At 37.6% G+C, this 20,187-nt stretch overlaps 1 protein-coding gene across 2 annotated transcripts; it reads right to left on the bottom strand.

The window, feature by feature from the left end:
* Positions 1-361: 361 nt before the first annotated feature.
* On the bottom strand, positions 362-20,103 carry LOC127436087 (nucleosome assembly protein 1-like 4). 2 transcript variants are annotated; one of them, XM_051690018.1, is made up of 15 exons: positions 20,055-20,103; positions 19,291-19,338; positions 18,820-18,880; positions 16,433-16,592; positions 15,808-15,891; positions 15,451-15,582; positions 13,604-13,675; positions 13,359-13,498; positions 11,174-11,319; positions 6,830-6,846; positions 6,272-6,391; positions 5,663-5,698; positions 5,514-5,564; positions 3,411-3,443; positions 362-834 (listed from the first exon to the last, which is right to left on the bottom strand). In XM_051690018.1, exons 2-14 carry the CDS (start codon positions 19,322-19,324, stop codon positions 3,438-3,440), a joined length of 1,059 nt encoding a protein of 352 aa, XP_051545978.1. In that variant the 5' UTR covers positions 19,325-19,338; positions 20,055-20,103; the 3' UTR covers positions 362-834; positions 3,411-3,437. The 2 variants fall into 2 exon arrangements, with proteins under 2 accessions (XP_051545978.1, XP_051545977.1); XM_051690017.1 differs by lacking the exon at positions 3,411-3,443.
* Positions 20,104-20,187: the final 84 nt, after the last annotated feature.

Genomic DNA, 20,187 nt, shown 5'->3' with positions numbered 1-20,187 from the left:
CTACATGATTTTATGCACTGCACTGCTGCCACATGATTGGCTGATTAGATAATTGTATGGATGATTGTTGGTGCCAGATGGGCTGGTTTGAGTATTTCTGTAACGGCTGATCTCCTGGGATTTTCATACACAAGTCTCTAGAATTTACTCAGAATGGTGCCAAAAACAAAAAACATCCAGTGAGCGGCAGTTCTGTGGATGGAAGCGCCTTGTTGATGAGAGAGGTCAACAGAGAATGGCCAGAATGGTTTGAACTGACAAAGTCTACGGTAACTCAGATAACCGCTCTGTACAATTGTGGTGAGAAGAATAACATCTCGGAATGCTATTCTGAGATGCAGGTTGGCACTGTTTTGGCAGCACGAGGGGGACCTACACAATATTAGGCAGGTGGTTTTAATGTTGTGGCTGATTGGTGTATGTGGCAAACTTTGCTAGATCTCATTTAGACACCAGCTCTAGGCAAACATTTAGAATATAGAAAAGTGCTCTTAGTCCAAAAAAGTAGTTGTTTTGTATAAATTTTTCCATATTGTGGACTAAATTTTGGGGCACAATTAGTATCACATGATTTATGAAAACACTGAGTTTGTGTGCAGAGGTCATCTCTGTAAAAAGTAAACCATAACAGTAGAACAATAAATGAACATGCATTTCCTAAACAGCGTTTGGCTTTCTATTGCATTAGTTGACTATGGCAAGTCCACAAGGAGGTTAGGCCCACATTCACATTGTTGTGGCCTTATTGTCTATTTTTACGGACAGCCGAGTTGTGCCATGACTATCCTTTCACGATTCTTACTGCTGTTTACACTCTGCAGGTGGAGGGTCTTTCTGTAAGAACAAGAGAACAAATAAATGAAAAAACATCAAAAAATGGTCAAAAACTCAGGCACAGAAAGTAATGATTTGATGACGCTTAGGTTCATAATGCATGCCTCATTTTTTAAAGGTGAAGTGTGTAATTTGAGGACCGCTAGTGACACCAAAGATGTATGTATGATAAATGCTTTCCAACAAAATTCCACCTGTCCCCGGTCTTCCATTGGTGGGGCATACAGCTTGTCCCACCTCAGACTCATTGAGCCACTGGTTGCTTAAACTGATTTGAAAAATATTTTGAAAGCACCACATTGTTTTGTTTTTTTTAAATCCCCTTTTCTCCCCAATTTGGAATGCCCAATTCACACTACTTAGTAGGTCCTTGTGGTGGCGCAGTTACTCAGCTCAATCCGGGTGGCGGAGGATAAGTCTCAGTTGCCTCTGCTTCTGAGACCGTCAATCCACGCATTTTATCACGTGGCTTGTTGTGCATGACACCACGGAGACTCTGCATGTGGAGGCTCATGCTACTCTCCGCTATCCACGCACAACTTACCATGTGCCCCACTGAGAGCAGGAACCATTAATCATGACCATGAGGAGGTTACCCCATGTGACTCTACCCTCCCTAGCAACCGGGCCAATTTGGATGCTTAGGAGACCTGGCTGGAGTCAGTCAGCACACCCTGGATTCGAACTCGCGACTCCAGGTGTGGTAGGCAGCGTCAATACTCGCCGAGCTACCCAGGCCCCGAAAGCACCACAGTGTTTACACTTTTCGGGAAGTCAACCTATGAATGGCTTAAATCTGGGGTTCATCATAAATGGTATACTTGATGTAGACTTGCAGTCTTGTGGCCTTTGCTTCATGGACTTCATTGTATGCATTTACATTTGGCAGATACTTTTATCCAAAGGGACTGCATTAAAGTATACACTTTAATCAGCATGTGTCTTCCCTGGGAATCACACTGTGACGAGGAGGAGAGCGGGGTAATCAGCCAAGGAGAGGGATAAATGCAGCCGGATGCGGCAGTTCGGGAGAGAGAGAGCCGTGTGTGCGTTTGTGTTTGTGTCTTTTTGTTTACATTAAATATTACTTTGACTGTTCAGCCAGTTCCCGCCTCTTTCTTGCCCATACTTTATACTGTCACACACACCCATGACCTTGGTGTTGCTAATGCCATGCTCTACCTGTTGAGCAACCAGTTGTTCTACAGGAACCTACCTCAAGCTACCAACCGGCTTAATTGGTTTAATTTTTCCATGTATCAATACATGAATTAAATTTTTCAAAATCGATCGAAGTGCATGCTGATACAATCACTGTTTATACTAGCCATGATTTGTGTGACAGTAGATAAAAATTATTAATAATAATTACTTAATTTAACGGCGCATACATCCTAATTCTGATGAGAATTACATTTTCCACCTAAAAGAAGCATTTTGCTGTCATAGAAATATGCCTGACATTCATCAAGGACAAAGTAAATGAACAGAAGAATGTAATTTTCTATTCTTTTAATTCATTGCATACAGTCCATTTACACTACCAAATTCGTATTACTGTGCTGTCTTTGTTTAAATTGTTGGTGCTTGAGGGAATGGATTATGTAATAGGATGCAGATGTTGAATAAATGGAGAAGAACCTCAGAATTAAATGGCACTTGGTCACTCCTTTTGCTTGGGCAATTTCGCCAAACCCACCTGCGCCTACACTTAGCGCATGCTTTTATGAAAATACTGAAACTTCACGGCCGTGCCCATTGACTTTGCACTTATGCGCATAACGCTTGTGCTCTTCAAATAAAGCCCCCTACCTTAAGCTACCAAACAAGTTGAGCTAAAAGATCTAAAAATTCGAGCATCAGTAACCTACCAAACTTTTAGACTTCATAGGGAGTTTCATTAATGATTTAAAAGGGGTGCTTCTGCCTACCCCTTGCAATGTGCCCTTTTGGCAAGACTGCACCGGTGTGCACTTTACAGCGGACTACTACACAACAGTCTATGCAGCATTACATCAAACTGTGAACTCAGAGGAAGACCGCAAGGGCTAAGTGCAGCATATTGTTATAGTTGCCTCTGGCACATTAAACTGGCATAGGGAAAAGTATTCTTACATGGAAAAAATTACACACTTTACCTTGATTTAATGAGAGTTGACAAGGTTAGTTTAAAATGTCCAGGAGAGACTTTACTAATGTCTTTTTCACACTTGCCATGTTTGTTTGTCTGAACCCAAATAAGATTGCGTCTTTAGCTTTGATTGCATTTATATGGTATTGCTACCAAGATATTTGTGAACAACAACATAAAGGTAATCCAATGCAGTTCTGGATTGTGTTCACATCATCTACAAACGTACTGAAGGTGCTTGGTGTTAAGAGAACTGAATTCGGAAGACAACATTTACAATCAAACAATCTGAACATTATGGTCAATCGAACTGGGGTTCAGACATAAACCTCTAGTGTGAAAACAACATAAGCTTGAAAGCAGGGGAGAATGTTGATAACAGAAAGGGGAAGACTGATCATATGATGTATAGGAATAGAGCCACATCCCCTCTGGTGTCTCTTACCTAGAAATGCATGAAGTGAGAAATGAATTATGCCTGAAATGGGGACAAAGGGAAGTGGGGACAACAACACAGGTTTACAAATCAGGCATGCAACTGATTGTGAAGCATCATACAAGTTAATGATTTTAATTCCGACAACCTCAATCAAACCCAGATCAACTATACAGAGCTATTTAATGTGTTGATTAAGAGACCATGGCTATGTTCAAAATAGCATACTACTCATACTACTTTTGCAGCATGTTTAATTGCGCAATATGCAAATTTTCTGTATGCATGGAATACCTGTATGTCCTACATTTTCCAAAATGTTCAGTATACAATACACTGCATGGAATACTGTATCTCATAATTCACTGTGCTCGTCTTGACATTACATTTTCAATGTAACAAATGACCCATAGGCAATAACGAGCATGCTATTTTTTTTAACAACTTTAATTTTTGACAGTGTGTTCAAATAACAAGTTGATATAGATGTTAAACACATTTTTACACAAAATTGGATTTAAAAAAAAAATGCAAGTAACCTTTGTGGTCGTGTGACAATGTAGCATACTTCATATACTTCCACATGTTTCACATACTATATGTACACAAAAATATTACGCAGCATACAGTAAACACTGATGAGCCAAAACATTACGACCACCTGCATAATACGTGTTTGGTCCTTAGCATGCCACCAAAACAATGCCGAACCACCGAGGCATGAGCTCTACAAGACCCCTGAAAGTTTCCTGTGGTATCTGGCACCAAGACATTAGCAACAGATCCTTCAAGTTCTGTAAGTTGCGAGGTGAATCCGCCATGGATCGGACTTGTTGGTCCAGCACATCCCACAGATGCTCAATCGGATTGAGATCTGAGGAATTTGGAGGCCAGGGCAACACTTTGAACTCATGTTCCTCAAACTATTCCCGAACAATGTGTGCAGTGTGGCAGGGCGCATTATCCTGCTGAAAGAGGCCACTGCCATCAGGGAGTACCATTGCCATGAAGGGGTGTACCTGGTCTGCAACGATATTTAGGTAGGTGGCACATGTCAAATTGAAGTCCACATGAATGGCCGGACCAAGGGTGTCCTAGCAGAACATTGCCCAGAGCATCACACTGCTTCCACCGGCTTGTCTTCCCACAGTGCATCCTGGTGCCATCACTTCCCCAGGTAAATGACGCACACGTACATGGCCGTCCACGTGATGTAAAAGATAATGGGAATCAACGGATCAGGCGACCTTCTTCCACTGCTCCAAGGTCCAGTTCCGACGCTCATGTGCACATTGTAGTCACTTTCAACCGTGGACAGGGGTCATCATGGGCACTCTGACCAGTCTGCGGCTACGCAGCCCCATTCGCAGCAGGGTGCGATGCACTGTGTGTTGTGACACATTCCTCCAGTAACCATCATTCAAATTTTCTGTGACTTGTGCCACAGTAGACCTTCTGTCGGTTCACCAGACTGGATAGCCTTCGTTGCCCTCATGTATCGATGAGCTTTGGGTGCCCAACACCCTGTGTGGTTTGTCCCTCCTCGGACAACTGTCAGTAGGTACTCACCACTGCAGACCGGGAGCACCCCACAAGCCTTGCCATTTCAGAGATGCTCTGACCCAGTCGTCTGGCCATAACAATTTGGCCCTTGTCAAAGTCGCTCAGGTCTTTACTCCTGCATTCAACTCGTTGACTACGAGAACTGATTTTTCGCATTAATATCTAATCTACCCAGACCTTGACATATGGCCTTGTTAGAAGATGATCAACGTTATTCACTTCACCTGTGAGTGCTCATAATGTTTTGGCTCATCTGTGTATATATATACATATACCTGTATGTACTATGTCGAATGCAGAAAGCAGTATGCTAGTATTCCATCCTGAACACAGCCCAAATATCCTAGCAGAATTTCTCAAACTTGTGAAAAACAAATACATTTTTCCAGTTACATACAACTAGACCCAATGAAATCTCAGTAGTCAAAAAGCCAAAGCACAAATTAAGATGTTAAATTCTGAGCTCATTCACATAAATATCAAATGACTAATTGACAGCTGATTGAATTGCATGAAAGGGATGTGCAGTATATAAATGGCTAAACTCACCTTGGGATCAAAATCTCCCTCTTCCTCTTCTTCACCTTCCTCATCCAGATCCTGAATAAGACATGATATTTCTCTGTTAAACTGTAACCATTTATAAATGTAGATTCTATTGATTGATAATAGACTGGCATCCTTCAAAGGACTCTCACCTCCTCCTCTCCCTCTTCAAGATCCTCCTCTTCAAACTGCACCAAAAAAATAACATCAACATGTATCACATAAATACAACAAATCAAAGGCTGTTATTTTGCTCCTGGTTTTCACAAGGGCTAAGTGGTATAGAGTGAATATTTATGATATGACATTTTGTTGTTGACAATATAAAATAACCAATCCTTTTTCATCTACTTGGTAACATGTAGAAATTATTGATCATACATAAGACATTTCAGAGCAAAAACATAAAAAAAATTAAAAAAAATAAAATCACAATATATCAAAGATATATATCAAAACGTCTGAGACGACTACTGAAAATGCTTGTATTGTTTTTTTAATTTAATACTTAACATTTATTGTAAATGATATTATCAGGACCACAAATTTGCTTGCATTTGATTTGTGGCTTTGAAATCTTGATTATTTCTACTTCACTTTACATCAGAACTTTTTTTACTTTAAGTGTAAGAACCCAGATTTTCAATGTGGTCTCAGACTTTTGGATACCACTGTCATTTTGAACAACACAGCTATGAATTAGCTATATCAAACAGCAGTATTTTCCACATTTCCACACTCAGTAAAGAGAGAAGACATACACTCTCGTCATCTTCCAAGGCCTCTCCTGTGAAATAAAGCACTGCTCTGGGGATGATTCTCTCTCTGAAGAAGTGTCCGATTTCGAAGTCTGTAGCTAGAGTGAAGTCCAAGTCTTCATCCTAGACAAAAACATATTCACAGTGAATGTCTAATTGTGGACATCATTTGGAGTAAATTACTGAATTGAACACTTGAAAATGACTAACACATAAAAAATGGGATTACTGGAATTTAAGTCTTGTAAAGCCACACTAATATATCACTTTCAAACTGTCACATATTTGGAGAGGAGATCATGCGCTAACTGGGAAATCATTGTACAACTTTGGACTGTACTTGTGTTTTCAAGCACTTGCGTTATTACACAAATAGTTAACTGTTATTGACGCAAGAACTCATTGAATGTTTCTCAGTTGTGACGTGTTTTCTAAACTCAGCGTGGAGGGTTATGTGTTTGTGTGGGCAGCTGCAAGACTTCTACTGCATGCTATGATGATTCAGATGTTTACAAACACACATAAAAACAAAGACAAAAAGGAAGTGTACATCTTACTCACCATTCCATCAGGTGACGCTAGAAAGAAAGAAAGAAAATTATTTTATTAACCTACGGGTGAATTTCAAGAAAAGAAGTACAGGGTCACCTTTAATCCCAAAATCTATAAAAAAAAAAGAATAATTATGAAACACATATTATACAGTTGAAGTCAGAAGTTTACATGCACTTAGGTTGAAGTCATTAAAACACATTTTTTATATTAGCAAACTATAGTTTTGGCAAGTCATTTAGGACATCTACTTTGTGCATGACACAAGTAATTTTTCCAACAATTGTTTACAGACAGACTGTTCACTTTTAATTGACTACATCACAATTCCAGTGGGTCAGAAGTTTACATACATTAAGTTAACTGTGCCTTTAAGCAGCTTGGAAAATTCAGAAAATTATGTCAAGCCTTTAGACAATTAGCCAGTTAGCTTCTGTTAGGATGTGTACTGAATTGGAGGTGTACTTGTGAATGTATTTTAAGGCCTACCTTCAAACTCAGTGCCTCTTTGCTTGACATCATGGGAAAATCAAAAGAAATCAGCCAAGACCTCAGAAAATAAATTGTGGACCTCAACAAGTCTGGTTCATCCTTGGGAACAATTTCCAAATGCCTGAGGGTACCACGTTCATCTGTACAAACAATAGTTTGCAAGTATAAATACCATTGGACCACGCAGCCACCGCTCAGGAAGGAGACGCATTCTGTCTCCTAGAGATGAACGTAGTTTGGTGTGAAAAGTGCAAATCAATCCCAGAACAACAGCAAAGAACCTTGTGAAGATGCTGGAGGAAACAGGTAGACAAGTATCTATATCCACAGTAAAATGAGTCCCATATCGACATAACATGAAAGGCTGCTCAGCAAGGAAGAAGCCACTGCTCCAAACCCGCCATAAAAAAGCCAGACTACAGTTTGCAAGTGCACATGGGAACAAAGATCTTACTTTTTGGAGAAATGTCCTCTGGTCTAATGAAACAATAATTGAACTGTTTGGCCATAATGACCATTTTTATGTTTGGAGGGAAAAGGGTGAGGCTTGCAAGCCGAAGAACACCATCCCAACTGTGAAGCATGGGGGTGCTTTGCTGCAGGAGGGACTGGTGCACTTCACAAAACAGATGGTATCATAAGGAAGGAAAATTGTGGCTATATTGAAGCAACATCTCAACACATCAGCCAGGAAGCAATGCTACCAAATACTAACAAAGTGTATGTAAACTTCTGACCCACTGGGAATGTGATGAAAGTAATAAAAGCTGAAATAAATAATTCTCTCTACTATTATTCTTACATTTCACATTCTTAAAATAAAGAAGTGAAATTAACTGACCTAAGACAGGGAATGTTTTCTATGATTAAATGTCAGGAGTTGTGAAAAACTGAGTTTAAATGCATTTGGCTAAGGTGTACGTAAATTTCTGACTTCAGCTGTATATGAGTATTTACAGTAATTCTGATGAATCACGAACAGAGAGAGAATAGCAAATTCTAACAGATGTAATAATGCTTTAAATCAAAATGAGGTGATGAATTAACATCAGATAACAAATATTAAATAACAAATCAGACAATACAAACCCTAATCTCTGTATACATGATGTAATATTTGTGATAGCAGCCAGACTGTCACAGATGCTTACTTAAATACACTTGAGAGAGAGATATATATATATATATATATATATATATATATATATATATATATATATATATATATATATATATATATATACACCTGATATATATATTACACACACACACACACACTGTAAATGTATATATACTGTGAGTGTGTGTGTGTGTGTGTATATATATATATATATTTTTACACACACACACACACACACACACACACACACAATACATTTATTTTTTGGTGTCACTGTGCCTTTTTGTTTTCATGACAATTAAGCACATTTTCCATTATGGTAAATATTACATACAATAATGTTATTTTACATTTGAGTATATATTTTTATTTCCAATTATTCTCAATGATGACTGTCAATAATGTAATATTTTGTTATTATTATTTATATCAGCAGAAAATTCAAGTACAGCAAATACTAGCAAGATGCATAAAACTTTACAATTTAAAGATTTTTTTTCCATTACAGCAATTATAATTCATGGAAAAACTTACTTAATTTCCATGAACATAATGTAATACGGTATTCTGATTTTCTATTTAATTTAACTTTTTTTTTTTTTTTTGAGTAGAAATGTGACCAGGGCATTTTATTCTTGACAGGTTTTGTGCAAATCTTGATGAATGACAAAGTTTTTGGAGGACCTGATCAAAGTCAAGCCCAACTTCTCTGCCATTCATTCAAACACAGAAAGCATTTCATCGTTCAGTTACGGCTTGGCTAGCCCCAATGCTAGCATTTCAAGGCCACACCCGAGAAGAGAATGTTGCGGAAATCACCGCAGTAACAGAAACTATACACACATCCGGTGACATGACTATTGATGGTAAGATTGTCACTTTCCCACAGTATGCGTGCAAGCAGGGCAGCATTCTTTACCTGTTGGCTATCAGACAGTTTAACAAGAAATGGTAAAAATGCAAATTTAAAAAATGTGAGGTATTCAACGCTTATTTTTTGAAGTCCGTCTGAGGTGAAGGAAATACAACGATATGACCGTTGAAGTTTAAAATGTAACATATTTCTTGGCTGAGGTAAAATTATGGACAAGTATTGGTGCTTGTCCTGGGCAAAAAAAAACAAAAAACAAAACAAAAACAAAAAAAAACCTATCAGCAGTTTGACATGCTTTACTCCATCTAAAACCATTTTATTTTTCTAATTCTTTTCTAATATTTATAAATTGTAATAAAAATACAATTGTTCATTGTTAGTTCACAGTGCATTAACTGATCTTAACATATAGTAATACAATTTTCAAATCAAAAGTTGTACATATTATGATTAGTTAATGCACTGTGAACTGCAATTTTTTAACTAACATTAACAAAGATGAATTAATGCTATAAAAATTATATTATTTTAATGCATGGAACCTTGAGGTTAAAGTGTTACCCTGCCATTTTAAGAGTTTATTCTCTGTGCTTAGACGGTCTGCTGCCAATGAATTCATGAACTGGTTAAAGATTTGGGTATTCAAAAGTTGCAACGTCTACATATTACATGACATTTTCCAAAGAACTGGATGAATGAGTTTTGACAAGTTAAATCAGTGACAAAAATGTTATCACACCTTCTACAATCAGCCAATCTCTACACAGGTCATTCACCTTTATTTGTGCTACTCGTATTGGAAATTGCAGTATTTGACTTTACCTGATCTTTACATGTTTTCAACACATATTTTTACAGTTGTCAATGGATACTGGATAAGACTTTTTAAAATCATTTCATGGAAAGTGCAGGGAAAGATTTCCATTTATATTCCAGGTACCAATCCTTGAAATTAAATCATAATATTAAATATATGAATGAACACCAAAAAATGTTCTGCGATTTTAATGCTGCTCAAAGAAGGATTCGGCTTCTGAGCCCCCAAGCGCCTCCTGGAGGAAAGCAACTTTGTGTCTCACTGGAAATAGTTATCAGCTAGCAACATTTGCTGGCCAATGGCTGTATCATCTTTTCAGAAAATAGAAGTATGTGACGCCCTCTGCTGTCCACCCAGTTCATTCACGCACAAAACTATTCCTAATAAATTGGGTAAGGAAGGGCTTATTTCACTGAAGAAAATGACAAATGAAACAGACATTTCCCAGCAAAGACAGAATTCCATAGTAATGTAGCTAACACACTTGTAGTACATTGTACAAATAACAATAAAAGAATTACTGGTCAATGAGAAATTTTCATTTTATATCCAAAAGTTAAAAAAAAAAAACTAAATTAATAATAATAATTCAACATTATCTAATTTGTCAAATCTTGTTGCTATTGTTTTTGTAATGACGATCGGACTGGTTGATGCAGAAACAGACAAAGGAATCATGTTGTATCTGATTACTCACCATTACTACATTTTAGTTTGTAATAACAGATATTTAGCCAAATGAAAATGTACAATAAGTAGATTTCCAATGGCTTTTCGTGAGACACTGTGATGTGAGAAAGTATGTCAAGAAGTTCTGAAACCATTTGAAAACACAATTATCTTAATCTCAAGACTTCAGTCTAATTCCATGATAACAACAGGATCAGGATTACTCATTGTGTCACACCTACATACTAATCAGAGATTTGTTTGGGTTGTTTTGCTAACCAAGATTAAGTTAATGGTGATTACCTGTTATTTTGTCTGGGAAACCAAATCCAAATGACTAAAATCAAATCACTATAATTGTATTTCTGCAGTGCAACTTACTTTTCACAGGGTTGAAGAAATTGAAAAAGGAATCTTGTGGAACCTCTTTGGTGACTGTCCGAACGGTTCCTCTTCCTTTGTGTTTCTGTTTCTTTTTAACGATTTTGACCGTCACGTCTTTGCCCTTATGCCAGTCAATCTTACAACTAAAAGATAGAAAATGCATAAATTAGAAACACTGGTAGTCCAGATCCATTTAATTTACATTTTCTGAGGGAAATGTGAGTGGTGCTTGCCCCTACAAATGTTGGGTGTTCTGGATGGTTGCTAGGGTGTTTTCTTACTGCCCCAAGTCAAAAGAGTTTCATGAAATTCTGTTCCCTTGATATGGCTCAGGTCCCTCCTTCAATGCAAGCCCAAGGAATTTTTTTCTCTGCTTTTATTGTTTGCAAGAAGAAAATAGTAAGTCCAATCACTTAGAAAAGTAATAGCACACCTTTCCTTAAAAAGCCACATGATTTGAGGCATCATTTATGTTTAGTTTAAACGGTGTAGGACGAGTTAGGGGCCTTTCAGACCAAACACATTCTTGCTTTAAAAAAACCTTGACGCAGTGCATCGATTTGAAGAGAATGCAGGTGTCTCGAGGCACGTTTTTAAAAGTTCTTTTAACTTGACATGGCACTCATGTCAATGAGTGAACGCAAGTTTGATCGTTAGGATTTGGGGTTGGTTCTAGGGATGCACCGATGTATCGACTGTGCAATTTATCGGGCAATTATTGACCAAATTAAAACCATCGGCAAATCGGCTTTAAGCATGAAAATGCCAATATGAAAAACCGATGATTCATTTCTAATTAATCATCATCACACTTTGTAAACTCTTTGCATTCAAATGCACAATCCAGAAATAATGACAGCCACAGAATGTAGAAGGGTTGACACTCCTAAGAACATGTAATATTTAATATTCACATTGAGGAAAAACCATTGTTAAAGACGTGACGCCGGGTTCAAACATCCTCAGTGAGTGGGGTGTGAGCAAGGCGTGAGTGGTGCGTTTTTGTTTAGGCACCCATATTAACAGATTACACCATTCCCACTGCAAGTGTGAGTCGTGAGGTGATGCATCAGTGAGCGGATAGTTTTGGCGTTGAGCCTATTTTTGCCACGCGGCTCACGCTGAGCTCAGCGGCTCTGGGTGCATTACAACACTAAAATAATCAGGAGATTATAGAAAAGACACAAAAGCAAATCCAAATTATTCAAACCAAACCTATAGTACACTACAATTTATATGTCTGCAAGCAAGTAAACTCAATAAAATAACTTAATAAAGAATTAATAAACTGCCAGACCTTTTGCCATTCTGTGTATATAGGTGTACAGTATAGACACAACATTAACCAATCACAACCAAGTGTGCTAATAAACAAAGTGCACGTGACTGCCCGCTGTTGTCCTAAAAGCAGCAATAACCTCAGCTTATTATATGACCTTATTAATGAAAAAAATTGGCGTAGGACCCCATAGATAACTATTTTTTGCACAGAGGTGCTGATGTTTCTCGTGGAAGAGACACGGCCAATGTGCACATCCAATGCGACCGAGGATATGTGAACCCAGCGTGACGGTTGTGAAAGCGGCACTTACCTATACATGATGAGGTAAAACCCATCCAAAACGCTTTCAAACCAGCAAACTTTGACTTCTAAGACATTGGTATGGTATCCATTAAGGCAGCACGATTGATTGAGTTAGGACTGAAGTCACAATATGGTCTAACGTGATTACAAAACTTTGAAAGGCTACGTTTAAAAATAGACTGCAATAAGTGCTGCAGTTAGCGGTTCATTTAGCATTGTGTAAGCAAGCGGCGCCCTCTAGCGGTCTGGACAGCATGCTCCATTATTCATTACACCACTATAGAACTTAAAAGGGCATTTCTTTCTTTTGGTAACATTTTATTTTTCATTATGTGGTTGACATTTCTGTGGAATTGCCCAAAATATGCATAATACGAATTTGTGATGGCCTATTATATACAGTACAAACATGTAAAATGTGAGATGACAAAATAAGGTAAGTGGCAAAATATCGGTATCGGCCAATAGTTTATTAAAATATAGGACAATAATTTTCATATCGGTGCATCCCTAGTAGGATAAAATCCCTAAACCTAAGAAGGAACAATATTCAGTGATGTTTACCTTAGCAATACCACAAATTGTTCAAATTCTCACCCTTCACAGTCCACGATCTCTGGTCCTTCGAAAGAGAACGGATCTGTTGCGTCCGGCTCCGATTTCATCTTGTAGACTTTTGTGAGGATTGTGTTACTGAAGAAGTTGTTGGGCTCGAAGTAGAACTCTAACGTGAAACTCTGTTTTTTGATGAACAATTGAACAACATTAAAAATTTGACTTATCCAGAGTATTTATCTGTTAAATAAAACACATTGTTAGTAAATAGAGTTCAGAGTACAAACCATTGGCTGTCCAGGCTCAGAAAATTTTACAGTGATGTCCTGCAAGTGTTTCAGGATTGGCTCATCATGCTCCTATAGGAAGAAATAAAAAGACCCACTTTATATTAGGTGTGTTTAACTACTATGGATAAAATGCTTAAATACAATGTACTTATTATGTACATAAGTGTTGTTGCATTGTACTTACATTTAAAGTCCCTGCATCCTAATCTAAACCCTAACCTTACTCCTAAACCTACCCGTACCTCAACCTCAATTGCAGCAAATGTAAATCTTGTGAGAATTTTGTAAAACAACATGCAGCTCCACAATAAATACATTGTACCAACATTAAAATACATTCAATACATAGTAGTTAAAGACACCTTATATAAAGTGGGACCGGAAAAAAAAAAGAATCTGTAAAAGATTATTTTTCAACTAATAATATTAGGCCAATGCAGAATTAGAAATGCTTTACATTTTCTGCTAGGTGAAAATATTTAAATATGGTCATATGTGCTAAACAGAGCTAAAGGCACTATGCTCTGATTGGTTCGTCGAATTCAGTGAACATCTGCAGAATTCTGCAGGCCCAGATTCTGTGCAGGCTTACTAATACATATTTAAAAGTTAAATATAAAACTAAACATAAAACGTACATATTCAAAAGGAATTTCAAGTAAAATGCAGAGAAAAAAAAAACACAATCAGACTGCAAACAACAATAATGTTATTAACACTCTTAAGGCTGCCCAGCTAACATATTCTCTTTAATAGCTTCCTGTCACAAAAACCACTTCCTGTGCAAACCACATCAACACTTTGTGCACTTAGTCAAAGCAGTCACTCTCTATATATCATAGACCATTGTTTTTGGAAATCCTTTATTAATTCACCCAATAACAGCAGATTATGTAAATTTCAACTCAAAGCCAAAAAAATCAATTTAATTAAATGGTAAACTATCTTTCAAATGACCCCAAAGCTCAAAAATAGGGTGCTTTAAAAAGCAGGTCCAAAAGGTTTCCTCTGTTAAAATAGCTAATATTTTTCTAAAGTTTTTTTTTCTTCTTTTTTATAAAAAGATATTAAGAGTAAATATTCTTGTTTTTGCATCAAGAAAATAAAGCGCAACAGTCTGGTCCCGGAAGTAAAAATCCCATTCATTTTCCACATAGAGGAATAGATTTTAACTATAACTTGTAAACCTTTATAGACCGACCAACCGTGAGCTCCGAAGTTGTTAATTGATGGTATTTGCTTCTGTTGCAGCCAGCAGTCTGCATTATTTTAATAGCAGAATTTAAAAAACTACAGTACCCATGATCCTAAGGGAGAACATCCACCAATCAGAGAATCACGCCCAACAAAGCACACCAAAAGAGCTCTGCAGCAACCGCCTACATTAATGATGCACTGTGAATGATGCAATCGAGTCGTTCTCCCAAAACTCTAACTAATATATATTTGTATAAATATGAATATTTTGCAATAAAAAGATAATAAATTGTTTAATCACATAAACAACTTCAAATCTATAGTTTTCTTCAATATTTCCTTGGTTTTTAATTCAATTATGTCATTCGCAATGCTTCATGGGATTATAATACATTCCCTTATGAAAGATGTTAATTTAACAGTCTTGTACCTTTGTCTTTTTGTCCGATTTTCAATTACTTTTTTGCTTCAAATCAAAGTTTGTAATGTTGTTATTCACCTCGGAGCTGGTTGGTTTGATTCATAGCTTACAACTCTGTCATAAAAATAATGTCACAATGCAAAAAAAATAATAATTTAAAAAATACTTTAAATAGGTTTTAAACTGTATATGGAAAATTTTATTTTTATGAAATAAGACAACTCACCTGCAGCATTTCACCCAGCATATCCACATGTTTAAAGATAGTTAACCAGAATTCCGGAATGCCTTTCGGATCGACAGCACTGGCTGAATCGGCCTGCTTTTCCTCCAGAGCAGCTTTCTTCTGCAAATCCTCCTGAAGGTGAAGATCAGTTTATTGATTCAACCATTATCACAGCACTGACAAAGACACTATAAATCAGACATTACACTCAGAGCATCCATAAAAAGGTTTACCAAGAAAGCCCAAAACTGGAATTTATTTACATAACACTGTTTTATTATATCATGTTCTATCCGATTTATCAAACATCATTTTGTACAAACTGTATAGTGAGTTTCATACTCAATGTCCACTTACAGCAAGCTCCTCTTCCTCCTTTTCACTTTGCCACTCGCATTCCTCATCTGTGGGTTCAACAACCCCAGTCACAATCTCTCGTCTCTGTACACAAAAGAGAATTGTATAATGCGACATAATTTCCAAGTACATGAACTTATCATTCCAAGTGCTCTAACAAGCTCAAAATCAAAACAAATGTTTCAGTTTTCACATGCTGGTTTTGAAACACAGAAACACATTTCGATATGGTCGTAAACAGGAAGACTGACTTCCCTTAATATGCATTGTGGGTTGGCTGAACTATAAGCCTGTCCCCAACCATGGAAATGGCCATACTAGAGCAAGGGCAGTCGGTCATTAGTTCTGGTGGGTTGACTTTCGCACTTAAATGGTGACCGTACAGACCACCACAGGGCTTGAAGGTCAACAGTCATGCTTCGAGAAACCACAGACAGCAACTGAAGCTACTTCCTGTGGACAGGGTCAATTTGGGAAACACTGGACAGACTTACTGAAAAGCTTTGTTCAGATATTGCAGGTTGTTGAGAGGTTAAACACGCAAGTAAAACAGCTCTGTTGTAACTCTGACAAAATGAGCATGTTTAAACAGAATGCTTGGTATTGCAGAGTTCAATCTGCATACCTTGTGGAAGATGGGATGGTAGAGCGCAGAGTACTTTCTCTCCAGTTCATGGACTTCCTCGTAAAACTTGGCCTCTATGTTCGCACTCTGGAGTTGGAGTCTCTTCAGGGCATAAACTCTTCTCTTCACACTCTTGGGCAGGAGGCTGAAATTCGGTACTCTGGATAGCAAACATTCAGGAAACAGTTTTAGACAGCGTTACGATAAAAAAAAAAAGTTTACGAAACATTACAGATGCTCACAAAACACAAGTTTACAGATGTTTACGAAACACAGCAAGTTTACAAAAAAAGCATGTTTACTGATGTTTGTGAAACTACAGATATTTACAAAACACGTCAAGTTTACAGATGTTTACGAAAATGCAGATGTTTACGAAACACGGAAAGTTTACAGATGTTTACAAAACACGGAAAGTTTGCAAAAAAGCACGTTTACAGATGTTTACGAACCTTTACAGATGTTTATAAAACATGGCAAGTTTACAAAACACGACAAGTTTACAGATGGTCATGGCAGTATTTTTAAAGTTTAGTCAACTTTACATACAGTTTAAATCAGAAATTTATATACACTTAGGCTGAAGTCATCAAAATTCATTTTTTAACCACTCCACAGATTTCATATTAGCAAACTATAGTTTTGGCAAGTCGTTTAGGACATCGACTTTGTGCATGACATGAGTAATTTTTCCAACAATTGTTTACAGACAGATTGTTTCACTTTTAATTGACTATATCACAATTCCAGTGGGTCAGAAGTTTACATATACTTCCTATCTTTTATTAGACACTATTTATCATAGTGCACTTATGGCACTTTTCCACTGCACGTTACGGATCGACTCGACTCTGCTCGCTTTACTTTTCTGAACTTGCTTTTCCACTGCAGTTTAGTGCCGCCTCAACGTGGGTGGGATTATAGGCTGATCGTCATAGTTGTGCCGCCTCTACTACCGTGACATCATCTTAAATGCAACACAAACATTACTGACCATAAACAATAACACGACCGCTAGCTGTTAGCTGCTAGCTCATTGTGCTGCATAAAGCAGTTGTTGCATGGTGATTTTACACTAGTGTAACAGTTAAATTGGCCTGGTTGTTTTAGAAGCAAGCTTTCCAGTAGCTGGTCAACTAAATAAAGTGAAGCTTTCAAGCAGAATATAGCGTTAATGTACCATCAACAGGGCACTCTCCCTCCCATTGCTCGCCATATCTATTGCCATAGATAGCGTCCATTTGGTCGAACCACTTCCACTTTCTTCTATTTGAACCACTCTGGCTGTTGTGGTCCTTGATGGTTCTGTAGTCACTTTTAAGTATTTTTAACTTTTCCCCACACTGTTGGTAGGTCAGGTGGTTGCCGTGTGCGGTCAACAGCTGAGACACTACCTGAAAGACTTTTTCATTTCACGTCGTTTCGTTCGTCGCTAACGAGAGGAACGTCTGCACTTCGTTTATTGACCACGGCATGGTTTTGCGCACAGCCATTTCTTTTTACAATTCGAAAGTCACGTGAACAAATGATGTCGCTGTTGCTAACATTAAAACTAGCCGGTTCATGTCCCGTGTTACAAATCCGGTGACGCTGGTAGTGACGATTCTCTCTGACCAATCAGTGATCTGCAGGGTTTTGACATCACATTTAGTATCAGCTCGCTTGGAACCTCGACCGAGGTGCTACTAAAAAAAATCAGGTACCAGGTACTATCCACAGTGGAAAACCCCCAAAAAGCGAGCAGAGACGAGTCGAGCTGTACCGTGCAGTGGAAAAGCCCCATAAGTTAACTGTGCCTTTAAGCAGCTTGGAAAATTCCAGAAAATTATGTCAAGCCTTTAAACGATTAGCCAATTACCTTTTGATAGGAGGTGTACTGAATTGGAGGTGTACCTGTGGATGTATTTTAAGGCCTACCTTCAAACAAAGTTCCTCTTTGCTTGACATCGTGGGAAAATCAGTACACCTCCAATTCAGTACACCTATCAGAAGTTAATTGGCTAATTGTCTAAAGGCTTGACATCATTTTCTGGAATTTTACAAGCTGCTTTAAGGCACAGTTAACTTCTGACCCACTGGAATTGTGATATAGTCAATTAAAAAGTGAAAATCTGTCTGTAAACAATTGCTGAAAAAATGACTCATGTCATGCACAAAGTAGATGCCCTAAATGACTCGCCAAAACTATAGTTTGCTAATATTAAATCTGTGGAGTGGTTAAAAAACGAGTTTTAATGACTTCAACTTAAGTATGTATAAACTTCTGACTTCAACTGTACAAAAAAAAAAAAAAAAAATTCAATTCTAATTTTCAGTCATATTTCAATTTTTCTGATTTTCTTTATCATTGCAGGTAGCTAAACGCCAACAGATAAATTGCTTCTTACCTTTCTACCTGTAAAAAGTCCTCTGGTTTGTCAGACTGAGAAGTTTTGCTTTCTCCTTTGCCTAAACATAAAAGAACATGGGGGGGGGGGGGGTTCAATCTAATTTACATGCAAATCATTCACACTTTCAATATGAAACTTGTTAACTATATACTTTCAGTCCATATATGTTGGCTATAATATATTATTGGTGAGTTTTAAGCCCTGTTGCGCTGATCTCAGAACAGCGGGTTTAGTCAACTTCTGACACTGTGTTGCGTTTTATTTTTTATTGTTTTTTATTTATTTATTTTTTTTTTTTTTGCGTGTGTAACAGTTCTCAGATCAGCCAAAACACGCAAACTATGAATTTTGACATGGTCATACAATTTTTGTTTTGATAATGGCTCACAGAAGTTCAAGAAGTTGAAGGCTCATCAAGTTTTCCAGAATACACAACTCATCTATGATCATAAATAACACAAAACATACCTTTGGCTTCACTCTTTTCACCTTTTCTATCCATTTTTCACTCCTCAGCTAATTTTCAAAGACAAAATGAAGACAAAAACTTGTCATGGTTACATTTAAAAGCCACTAGTGTCATACTTTCACCTGTTCATTAAACTGTACTCCCAAAAACGTAATAACACCCCTTTTTTTTTTTTTTCCTCATGTATACCTTATTTTTTTGTACAATGCAACAAGATACAAGTTAGTAACAATGTCAAAGTATAACTGACACAAGTGTGTGATGATGAAATGAGCTGTTTGCAAAACAAGCACATCACTGTCAGGAGGACCGGTCAATCAAATCAGTCAAATTGTGCATCCTAATGAACACATTAACTTATGAGTTATGATTAAAAATAGAAACCTTAATGTCACTTTTTTATTTTAAAGAAAAAAAAAAATAGAAACTGTATTATGACATAGTCAAGCAAACTGTCTGATTTGGTTCGTTTAGGTGGGTTCTGAGAAACAGCTCTGGTGAAAGAAGAAATCTTGTAACCAGCTTTCATAAACTACAACAGCTGCATGGTTATTGCTGTCACTGCTCTGTCATGCATGTGTCTATAGCAGTTAAATGTCCCATGCACATGGACAGCCTGTGTCTCTGTCAGCACCTGAACTGCAGCTCTGCCGTAACATTAAAAACCTTCGAATGAAGTCGGTCAAACATAGATCGTTTCCCAAACACTACATATACATATTCAGATCCATTCACGCTCAGAATAGCGTTTTCTTTGACTTACCTCCACGTAACGCTCCAGACCGTCCTCACGCTTCTAGCAGACGGATAAGTATGATGACATGTCGCACCATAATCATCTCTCATTGGACAATTCGCTGTCACGGGCCGAGGGTGTGGGCCAATCAGGGGTACGC

The sequence above is a fragment of the Myxocyprinus asiaticus genome, chromosome 46, assembly GCF_019703515.2.
Source record: "Myxocyprinus asiaticus isolate MX2 ecotype Aquarium Trade chromosome 46, UBuf_Myxa_2, whole genome shotgun sequence".
In the NCBI taxonomy this organism is placed as follows: Eukaryota; Metazoa; Chordata; class Actinopteri; order Cypriniformes; family Catostomidae; genus Myxocyprinus; species Myxocyprinus asiaticus.
This window is presented reverse-complemented; position numbering and strand designations above follow the sequence as displayed.

What these genes read in the sequence shown, in the direction of transcription:
- LOC127436087 (XM_051690017.1), bottom strand. Translation starts at nt 19,324, where the DNA reads ATGGATAGAAAAGGTGAAAAGAGTGAAGCCAAAG. An exon ending in AGGAGGAAGAGGAGCTTGCT is followed by an intron (nt 15,583 to 15,807) that starts GTAAGTGGACAT and finishes CTTCACCTTCAG; the next exon opens with GAGGATTTGCAGAAGAAAGC. An exon ending in TTGAAGAGGGAGAGGAGGAG is followed by an intron (nt 5,565 to 5,662) that starts GTGAGAGTCCTT and finishes TGTCTTATTCAG; the next exon opens with GATCTGGATGAGGAAGGTGA.